Source organism: Priapulus caudatus, unplaced genomic scaffold, assembly GCF_000485595.1.
Source record: "Priapulus caudatus unplaced genomic scaffold, Priapulus_caudatus-5.0.1 Scaffold433, whole genome shotgun sequence".
NCBI lineage: Eukaryota > Metazoa > Priapulida > Priapulimorpha > Priapulimorphida > Priapulidae > Priapulus > Priapulus caudatus.
In genome coordinates this window covers 32,921-43,953 of record NW_014577494.1, presented here as the reverse complement: position 1 = coordinate 43,953, position 11,033 = coordinate 32,921, and the positions used below count along the sequence as shown (strand labels likewise).

General features: G+C 41.8%; 1 protein-coding gene across 1 annotated transcript in view; it reads right to left on the bottom strand.

Annotated features, from left to right (window-relative positions):
• Positions 1-11,033, bottom strand: part of LOC106810331 (vacuolar protein sorting-associated protein 54-like) — a 59,045-nt gene that overhangs the window by 45,212 nt on the left and 2,800 nt on the right. The window contains exons 2-11 of the mRNA XM_014813640.1: positions 10,446-10,765; positions 9,115-9,395; positions 8,642-8,732; positions 8,122-8,309; positions 5,458-5,600; positions 4,887-4,986; positions 2,393-2,535; positions 1,827-1,956; positions 1,432-1,539; positions 973-1,031 (exon numbers count right to left, since the gene is read on the bottom strand). Coding sequence (XP_014669126.1) covers positions 973-1,031; positions 1,432-1,539; positions 1,827-1,956; positions 2,393-2,535; positions 4,887-4,986; positions 5,458-5,600; positions 8,122-8,309; positions 8,642-8,732; positions 9,115-9,395; positions 10,446-10,737 — 1,535 coding nt within the window. The 5' untranslated portion in view covers positions 10,738-10,765. The remainder of the gene's footprint in view (positions 1-972; positions 1,032-1,431; positions 1,540-1,826; positions 1,957-2,392; positions 2,536-4,886; positions 4,987-5,457; positions 5,601-8,121; positions 8,310-8,641; positions 8,733-9,114; positions 9,396-10,445; positions 10,766-11,033) is intronic.

Below are 11,033 nucleotides of genomic sequence, written 5' to 3'. Positions count from 1 at the left end.
TGCGTGTACGTGCGTGTACCCGCGTGCACGTGCGTGTACCCGCGTGTACGTGCGTGTATCTGCGTGTACGTGCGTGTACGTGCGTGTACCCGCGTGCACGTGCGTGTATCTCCGTGTACCCGCGTGTACGTGCGTGTACGTGCGTGTACCCGCGTGCACGTGCGTGTACCCGCGTGTACGTGCGTGTATCTGCGTGTACGTACGTGTACGTGCGTGTACCCGCGTGTACGTGCGTGTATCTTCGTGTACCCGCGTGCACGTGCGTGTACGTGCGTGTACCCGCGTGCACGTGCGTGTACCTGCGTGTACGTGCGTGTACCCGCGTGTACGAGGTGTATCTGCGTGTACGTGCGTGTACCCGCGTGCACGTGCGTGTACCCGCGTGTACGTGCGTGTATCTGCGTGTACGTGCGTGTACGTGAGTGTACCCGCGTGTACGTGCGTGTATCTCCGTGTACCCGCGTGTACGTGCGTGTACGTGCGTGTACCCGCGTGTACCCGCGTGCACGTGAGTGTACGTGCGTGTACCCGCGTGCACGTGCGTGTACCTGCGTGTACGTGCGTGTACCCGCGTGTACGTAAGTGTATCTCCGTGTACGTGCGTGTACGTGCGTGTACCCCTTCTGTGCGTGCCTGCCTGAGCAGCCATTGTTTACAAAATTGCGTAGCTTAGCCTCGTTTTCGTGCGTGACCCCAGGTCATGAATAATAATTAAGAATAGTCTATAGGTTCGAACACAGAAGGCTTCTGGATTGCATTTGAGACGTTTGTTTTTGCCTCTTGCTGTGCCATCCTGCATAGTCACCTTCGATCTCCCCTCAAGATACGGACAAGTGTTGCGCGCCTACAGATGTTTAGCCTGTAGCAGTGTCTTTAGTCTAAGCGTCTGCAGCAGCATTTAGTCTTTAGTCACAGCTATGTCAGACTGCCCACAACACATGGCTAGGAAAAAGGTGAAAAAGAAGAGCCTACCTGGACACGTTGCCTTCCACATCAATGTCGTCTGCCTGCGAGACTATCTCGATGACAGTCTGTCAACAGTAGAAGGTCGGTGTCACATTATCATTAGTCAGATTTAGTTATAATAATATATATATAATATATATACATATATATATATATATAATATAGTAAATATATAATAATATGATAAATATAATATATTTATAGTTATTATTATATATCATTATATATAATTAATATATTAGAATTATTATCAGTAGTAGGGATCATGGTGGTTGTAGTAGGGGAAATTGTAGTGGTAGTAGGTAGTAGCAGACACACGTTAGCAGCAGCAGTAGCAGTAGCACCTACTAACGAAACTCGACTACAGCTGTTACAGTATTATGACCACTGAAAACTCTAATTGTCTGTCCAAATGTTGGTGGTTATAACCAAATTATATACATTATATAATAAATATATATATACCTGTTTGATTATGGCTTTGATGGTCGCTGCTGCCTCCTCTCTGTACATATCAACAAAGACAAACTTCCTTTGTTGCAGCATTCCAAACAGTATTGTCACCAATCGCTCCTGCAAAAGAAATGACCAATGACACACATGCACGCACGCACAGACATAAGCACGCGCACACACATATAATATATGTTGTGGCCAATAAAAAAAGACAAATAGAGCATGATGGTAAGCTGGAGGACCATTAGCAGGAGTGGGATGTGGGCATGTGTACAGAGAAGGAAGTGATTTGCTAGAGAGAAGGAGATAAACGATACGAATCTAAAAATAGCTGCAGGTCATTCGTTTTAATTGTTAGTTGATTTACTTTATCCTTCTCCTGTAGTAAGCCTGGCTTCACCTACCTCCTCCATGACCTGCACCTGCTCTGGGGTCAGGGGTCGCGTCAGGTCAGCCACGGCATATCGAACGAAATCAGATTGCATCATCTTATCAATGAGCTTTTCCATTTCAGTCAGCTGTGACCCCAAATGTCTGGAATAGGAATAATACATGAATATGGGTTGGTCTACCTATTTAACTGAGCAGCCAGGAATTCCCTGAGACTGTCTGAGGTTAAACAGTTGAAGTGAATGGCCTCGAGATTTTAAATATGTACATCTCCAAATGTCTAAATTGTCCTAGCTGACTCACTTCACCGTCCATGTATGTATTTGAAGCAACTGGGTAATTTTTTCCAGTAGGTAAACGTTTGCTTCGGTGTAGAGGTGAGAGCGGCATCTCCCGCACAATTGCAGGCACATGCTATTGTATCTTTTAACGAACGTTCAACCAACGGATTTTTGTTTAATGGACATGGAAAAATGGACACACACCACACGCATGCACGTACACACGCACACAGACACCTGCACACACCCACACGCACACACCCACGCGCACACCAACACACCCACATACACACACACACCTGAAGCTGACAATGCCAGCGAGCTCCTGCGTTAGCACCTCCTGTGTCGTCGAGATCAGGTCAAGAGCGCCGACAAACTCAGACGTGGATAGAAGCAGCTGGATGGTCGGCTGCGTCTGATGCACCGTCGCCATCATCTTCAACTATCAACATGACAGTGCACGCGTTAGTGCGGTGAGCAGTGCCAGCAGGGGCGCGGGAGGGGTAGAGAAACTCAGCCCTAGACAGCAGCTACTGGATCTGATACACTGTCACCATCCCATTCCACTATCCGCCAAAACAAACAGGCAAGAAAATTAGATAAAAGATAGACAAAGCAAACTGGATAGGAAAACAGGCAAGTGAAATGGACGAGGCTAAAAGCCGGAGCGAGCAGACAAGGTAACCAGGCCAAATGTACAGGGAGAATGATGGTTTTCGCGGGATTTTTAGCTAGATAAGGGTGTACAATGACATGCACGCCACAGCAGACAGGTTTCGTGCAGGTGTAAGCTCAATGGGTAAAACGTAGGGCTTTCCCTTACAGTTCAACACAGGCAGGAAGGAAATAAAGAGCTGTGAATAGTACATGTATGTAAAGTGAGTTCTCCCATGTGCATGTCAATGTACCAAGTTTTTTGGTAAAAATATACCCTGGAATACGATTTGACACTGAATTTCTTCATACCACCTTATTATTCTTACATTCGATTTGCTTAAAGATTAGACACAATGTGGCCATAAAGAAGTTCACACGTGAATGTTCTTTCATTTTTGGGACGATTTTATTGATTTTCTGTTTTTAGCAAAAAATATTTGTCAACAAAGTGTATATTCTAACAAGTGCCGCAGAGCGACTGGGCTCATCTGAGGTCTGTTGCTACGGTTATAAACATAACATTTCAGTCGTGCGTACACATCATTTCAGCAAACATTTTTTTTATTGCAGAGAGAGAGAGCGAGAGGAGAAAGAGGGAGAGAGTCAGTCAGACTAAATTATTTATAATCAAATAACACCCACACGGCGCGCTACTGTATCAGTTACGTCATCGATTAAAATGTACATTCTGATTTCGCCGCGCGGCGTCCAAACTTTCGACGAAGATGACGGGGAGAGGTAAGGTAGACGCACGTATAACGTACAGATTTCTTCAATGTCGGGGAGGATCAACACATTTCGACTGACAGTCAACCATCGGGCTCTGCAAGCCAGCATGCTCCACCATATCCCAACATTGCACACTACTGTAACGTTGACGGAGAGAGCCATGCCAAGGACAGTACAAAACTGGCAAATTTTCATTGATAGGTTTGACGATTCAATTCTGCAATTACTTATCTCAGAATTGATTAAACTGAAGTTAAGAAAGTAATTCTTTCTGCACTTTTGAGTGCAATATACATTTGACCTATCGTGCCAGGACATTCTTCTCACTCTGTTCCGATAGATGGCGTGCATACTGCATCGTATTACGTAGACTGGTACCCGGTCCCACCTCTCGGCTTAGTTACTCGATGGGGCGCGTAATCGAGGTGGGAGCGAGTACCAGTCTACGTTTAGCCCATGCTGTGATACTATTATCATACTATACTATATACTATTATCATACTATACTATATACTATTATCATACTATACTATATCAGCCATGCTATCAGCCACCCACCTGCGAGGTAGTACTATTTATAGTTGGCCTTAATCAAAAACAGACGTTTGCGTAAGTGCTATTGACATTGTATTCCCAACGTACAGAATCTCATATAGAGAATGAAGTTCATATATATATGATTTAAGGCGCGGAAACGTTGTTCAAGTAAGTTTTGCATGCAGAATTTCACTGTGAAATTTAAGTCTTCCACGATCACACAAGTACCATCAAACACAGTACAGTCCTTTGTTAACAGTCAACAAATCCATGTTTAACCCTCCTCTTGAAGGTCAAAAGGTTATCAGACACTTACTCTTCGCACGTCAGTGGAAAGCACATTTCATGATACTTTCAATAACGCCATAAAAATGGTAGGTCACCGCTGAAACAAAAAAGTTTTCCAATCGCTCCGTCAGACCATGTCCTCAGAAAATGTCTAAAATCTGCCCTGTGCCCCATTGACCTTTGACCTGTGACCTCCAATTTCAGCACAGTGATGGCTTTTTCTACCATGATGCTATACACCAACTATCACGAGCCTAGGTCGAGCCGTTTAGATTTGTGCCGCAATTCTGCATTTCCTCCCTATACCTTAAGTTAAGGAGGGAATGTTCCCCCTTCTTTTACACCTCTTGACCTTTGACCCCCATCGTCGACATCCCAACTCGTTTTCAGATTACCCCCCCACGTCCCGAATATCGTGACCGTACGTCGAGCAGTTAAGATTTGTGCCCAACTGTTGACGCACGCACAGACGGACGGCCGGACGGACGGACGATCATGCGATTCTACAAGCTGCATCTGACTACGTCAGATGAGCTAACAACTAGGTTGGCCCTAATTAATTAAATAAAATTACTCACATACCTTGTTATACATGGTGACGTAATTAGTTCGTTTACTCTTGAGCTTCATGATCTTTAGTGGCCCTTCAACGAATACCTTATCAATGGTGTGCACCCTATCCCTGAAAGCAGCGACGATATCAATACCTTAACAATAAGCCATGTAATTATCCATCTTTATCAATGTAAACTTAGCCATTTTTAATATCAGTATACCTTGTAAATGCACTAGTATTGCTGATTAACAAAAATATGCCACCTACAGGAAAATAAAACGTTGTATCTCACTGTATTAAAAAAATAATTTATTCACCATATATGTAGGAAACAAAGAGATTTGTCAAAGCTCTGAAATTGTGATAAATGCCCCTTCCTCCCCTAACTTCTACTACCTTAACCTTACTTCACTTTCATTGGTTGGACAAATCTGTATGACTCCCTCAATCACGGAAATGACTTCATATATGTGTACGACGTGCTGCATGTGTGCGTGCGTGCGTATGTGCATGCGTGTGTGCATGTGTGTATTCTATATGGGACTTATATTCTATATACATGTTCATGGCAGCATCTATAGGTGAGGTGCTAGCTACCTGAGATGTTTAATGGAGTGACAGGTGGCGAGCATGTTGCTCTGTAGTTGGTCGTGTGACGTCATTGCATGGAAGAACGCATCTGATCGCAGTGAGATCATCTTCGCAAGCTGTACCTCAACGATGTCCAGGTAGTGTGTGAGCTGCAAGAAGAGTGGCTCCATCAAGTGATGGTGAAAGAAACTAGTGGCAGTCTTGAGTTATGGTCACAGCCTATAGATAAGCACACATATACAATATAATATATGATACATTATACAAAATAATAAAGATGAATGTTCTTTAGCGTTTGGGTATGATTAGTGTAATGTATTTTCTATCCTCCCACGTCAAGGAACAGTGTTGCCCTCTAATTAGAGGCACCAGGCACATGACATCATATTCAATACCTAAAGTTAAAGATAAACATTAGTCAAGAATTTGAAAGTATATTCTTATAATTATTGCAAAACAAAATAGTATATGCCATCGTATTTCTGTTATCAGACATTAAGTTTTGTTTATAAACATAGTAAATCAACAATTATGGAAACTGTAATAACGCCGTATGAATGAATTGCCCCCTCACGAAGTTGCACTTTTTAATTTCATTTTGCACATTTTATACTGAGAGCTAATCAAAATAGTGTAATTCCATTTTTACCCAACTACTATTTATCTGAAGGACCTTCTGTTTGGGATAAATACATATTGCATCATCTAACTGAAACTAATCGTGAAATATAAGAAATTGCCATCCTTCCTAATCCTTATCTTTCTTAATAGATCAGAACCGCTTGACCTGTTGCTTGTGACTGAAAACTGTATTTGTACAACATTGCCAGTGCAGCACAAACAGTGGTGCTAACAACATCATGTGTAAAAATTCATCGACCATATTTAGATTTTTCTAGGTTTCTCTAGTGAATATTGAACTACAAATTTGCATTTAGTATAATTTAGACACAATTTAACTAAAAATATGGACTAAGCAAACAGTAATTTTTCAATTTAAAGGTACTAATGTTCACAAATGCAAAGTCAAAGACGTAATTCATGTAGCAGAGCAAATTTCAAGCACTGTGGAGATTGTGAGTAAATAGAAGGATTTAATAAAAAACAACCAATAAGTGGAATGAAAGGCCTGAAGCAAAACTATAGTACATGTAAATAGGGGGAGAATGGATATAATAGTACGTACAACGTAGAGTGGATTGTGAAACTAGATGGCTTCCAACGAAGAACGATGACTGAATGCATGCATTATATTCTAGCTATATACCAGAGGATAGGGAGTAAATCAAGGTTAGCATGATGATGCTATTGTACAGTGCAGTATGTGACAGTTAGCAGGTCCTACATTTTCCACACTGCAGTTCCCCACTCACTTAGCTTAGTATTATGCAAATAACACCTGATACGACACCCAAGAATTCAACCAGTAAGGTAAGGCTATCTGCACACATAAATAGACTGCAGCAATCGGTACCTTGAAATTACAACAAATATACAGATTACAAGGTGCTGCCATCTATTGTCACAGTACCAAGAACTGTATGCCCAAGTAGATCCTTAACTCCAAGACTCAGGCACATGGAGTTTGTCTCAATTATTGTTGATTCCCATGCTTTTCAAATACATGCCATGCCATGTGAATTTATGACCAAATGCACCTGCCTGATCATGCATACTACACGAGATGGTTGCAAACCTTACTGCCCTGTGCACGATATGATATCAAGAGAACATAAACATTACATGTGCATTCAGTAATGTTTGCTTTGCACGTTTTTTAGATGCACCACTTGCCAATCGGACACAGTTTTTCACCTCAAGTCTTCCTACCTGTTCCTGCAGGAGCCTTCCAGTCCAATAGCTTTCCATACATCCATTTATTCCCCATACATTCAGCTGCGTTTAATTTCGAAAGAGATTTTGTGTTCATAACCAAGACAGACAGAAAATACTTCACACACACATCACGAATGATGTGGGTGCACAAGGCTTCATGCTTTTGTGAATTATTCTGCATCGAACAATGACAGGACTATTACTTGCCTCTGATTTGGTGGTCTGGGGGCAAAAGAAATCAGCAGATGGCAAATTGCAGCACCTGACAGATGGAATGACAGAGAAACAAGCATAGTAGGGGTTCGAATTTTAGTATTTTAGGACAATGCAATTGTGCCATTGGGTCCAATAAACTTTTTATGGTACTGGGACAAGTTGGAGGGGTTCCAAAACAAATATTTCCTTCGATGGAGGGGTAGAAAGGCAATCTATTCAGCACTTTTTTGCTAGACAGGTAAGGATAAATACATAACACTAAATTTATTAAAAGAGCATAGAGACAAACCAGGAGGGGCAGTCACAGCAGATTATTATTGTGAATATCATGCAGTTTTTGAGGCACCAGCACACTTACTGTTGATGCCATTGTAATATCGACATATCCACATCTGTGAGATAACCACTCCCTTCTTGAATATTGCTAGAAGGTCTTACAAGCAAACACTAAAACACTCAACTATATGGTACATCGTTGCTACGCATTGTCTTTAGAACATCACATTACAATAATTATTGTCTAGAGCTGCCTGTCAATCATGCTAGAGAGATAGGTCGATTCGAGCCCTGATGAAGGCAAGGCAGTAACGCAGACAAAAGCAAGAGGTCAGACAGTACCTTTTCCTGCAGTAGCCTGCTACTCTGCCTCGCCTTGGTCTCAACGGCTGCCCCATTAGATGAGGACTCGAGCTGGCTCCAGGGCAGCACGTCCCGGAACGTATCCGGATCTTCCAGTTGAAAGTTTGGTTGCATGAACACCTTGGGTATCTGATCCAAGTCTGCACTGCGCGCCAACTCAACGGCTTCTGCGCGATGCAAAATAAACATTCCTGCACATTTGCCTACGTTCGTGGAATGTGAATGTGAATGTGAGTGACACACTACACACTCATTATTAACCCTTGAAAAAAGCATCTCTCAAATACATCTAAGATCTATAAACATGTTGCCAAGTAGCTACTTATTACACCAGCTCAAAAATTACCAAGGATTTATGCTGTTATAATGGTATACAAAATAGCAAATTTTGCCACATTGTTCGATATAATGACATTAAAAATAGCACTACATACACAAGTGCACCTAATTCCAATACGCCCTAATTAATTCTGAGGTGTAAATGCAGATTTTTACTTACCTCTTGTCTTGTTGTGCAGGATTTTCACGACATCTCTTTCTTTATCTTTCTCATTAGCAGGCTGACTGTACTGTTGATGTCTTCTGTATCTCTACACATGCAGACAAGGCAGTTTTATGAATTTACACTATAAACTATCTATAATACACTATAATATATACTACAATATATACATATATATATATATACATACTACATATATACACTATAATATATACTATAAACAATCACATAAACAGAAACAGTCTCAAGAAATAAAACAACACTAGAGGCTCAACGATGTACACGATGTAATCATATTCCCACTCTAACCTTCCTTAGCTATACATTACTATTGAGAATGTTTGTTCTAAGCTGAGAATATAGTTGATAAGAGCATCCCCTACAATTCTGTCATCAAATTTACATTGACCTCAAAGTCTTCTTAGAAAAGCAGGGGAATCTCCTTTGGATTACTAAATATCCCTTCTCACCACAGACGTCTTCTGCATGTAATCTTCAAAGTCAGTCCTCGTGATGTCATCCAGGTAGGGCGAGGCGGCTATGTCAACCCTGTCGATGAACACTGTGCCCCACGTGCGCGTGAAGAACACCATCGCTTCACTTCTACTCTTGTTGGGATCGTTCAGAGCAGCGGGTAGGTTCTGTGAGGAGCTGTACACGCTCCATCTATTCGCAGACACGATGTTCGGTACTGTCGAGGACCGCGGCATGCCAGGCGTGCTGGCGCGACTGCTGCTGCCACTCCTAGAGCCTGTGTACATTAAGCATTAGGCTTAGTTGTTTAGGTTTACGCAACACCTTCTAGTGTAGTAGGGTAAGGCAAGGTGAGGGTCTCTTAAGTGGATAGAGCTATGGGAACAATGTTCCAAACAAACACGGTCCTACCTGAAACCATTACGCTACAGATGGTACCAGGCTATCTCTTCCTCAGCGATAGACAAATAAAAACTTAGAAAGGGCCCTTTACTCCAAAGATAAGGCAAACCCCCATTTAGCGAAGGAAAAAGTATAGGGTTAGGGTAGGTTATTAGTAGTAGAAGTAGTGGTAGTGGTAGCAGCAATGTTCAGTAGAAGTAGTAGTAGAAGTAGTATAGTAGAAATAGCAGTAGCAGTAGCAGTAGCAGTAGTAGTAATAGTAGCACTATTACTATTAGTATAAGAAGCAGCAGCAGCAGTAATAGAAGCAGTGTCTAGTAAACACCCTAAAATGTAGATACACACTTAGTACCACATCTGAGTAAGATGTAGTACAAAAAACAAGAGATTTTTACTAAGAATTAGGCATAGTTTACAACTTGCCACATACGAAAAACCCATTCTCTCTTTGAGTTTGGCAATGCAGACAGGAATTTCACTAGACAACAAGGCCTATCTAGCATATGGCTTGTGGTGCGAGAAGCGACATCATTGTCTATAAATTTAGGGTGGAAGCTTTGCATCACCCGGGTACTTCTCTGCCTTACCCTACACATGTACACTTTATCACTGTGCGAGTCAGGGGGAGTTTTGTATTGATGCCCCATGTCTATATAGATTTCTTGTAATTTTACTGACAAATGAGTGATAGCCACATAAAATTACTTACACAAACCCGCACTGAATTTAAAACTGGCACATAGAATATGCGTAATGGCAATGCTACTTACATTGCATTTCATTAGTTTACATGCAATGGTGACCAAGTGACGATTATTTGCTTGATAAATGCAGTGATATAGATAATAGAAAAATTAGCAAGCCAGGTGCTTAACACAGAAACCTCCCATCATATGAAGTTCAACTGAAAGTAAGGTGTCCACACCTGAAGTAAGTATGTGGTCTCGAGATACATGGTCTTCGTAATCTTTGTCACTGACACCCAGCACTGGCAGCGACGGACAGACGCCGTGCAGTCCGTATCGGCAGATGAAGGAGCCACCCTCCCTAGTGCTGTGCAATTCTCGTAAGTGAGTGGCAAACTCTCTTGGTGACTTGAAGGAAGACTGCTCAGAACATATCACGCATCGTCGCCAGTTCCGCACAGGCTGGTTTCCTCTATCAGGTGGAGAAGATGGTCGGGCAAAAATGTCATCAGCAGATGTTGGCAATGACATTGTTGTGATATCTGACCATAAACACCCACTGCAATTAAAATGGTATGATTAAGCTGTTTATATTTAAAGCAAGAATAAGGCTATCTACTCTACACTGCTTAAAATTAATAGAATTAAATTGTCAATGACACTGTAGCTCACCACAAAAAAAGGACACAAATGAGTGAGTGAGAAGAAGTCAGTTTTAATTGAGCAACCATCGACGTACATTATAGAAACAAAGAGTATATATGGGAGAACTCCCATTATATACTCTTGATAATTATGTGTAATTTTTGATGTGAAAATAATAAATA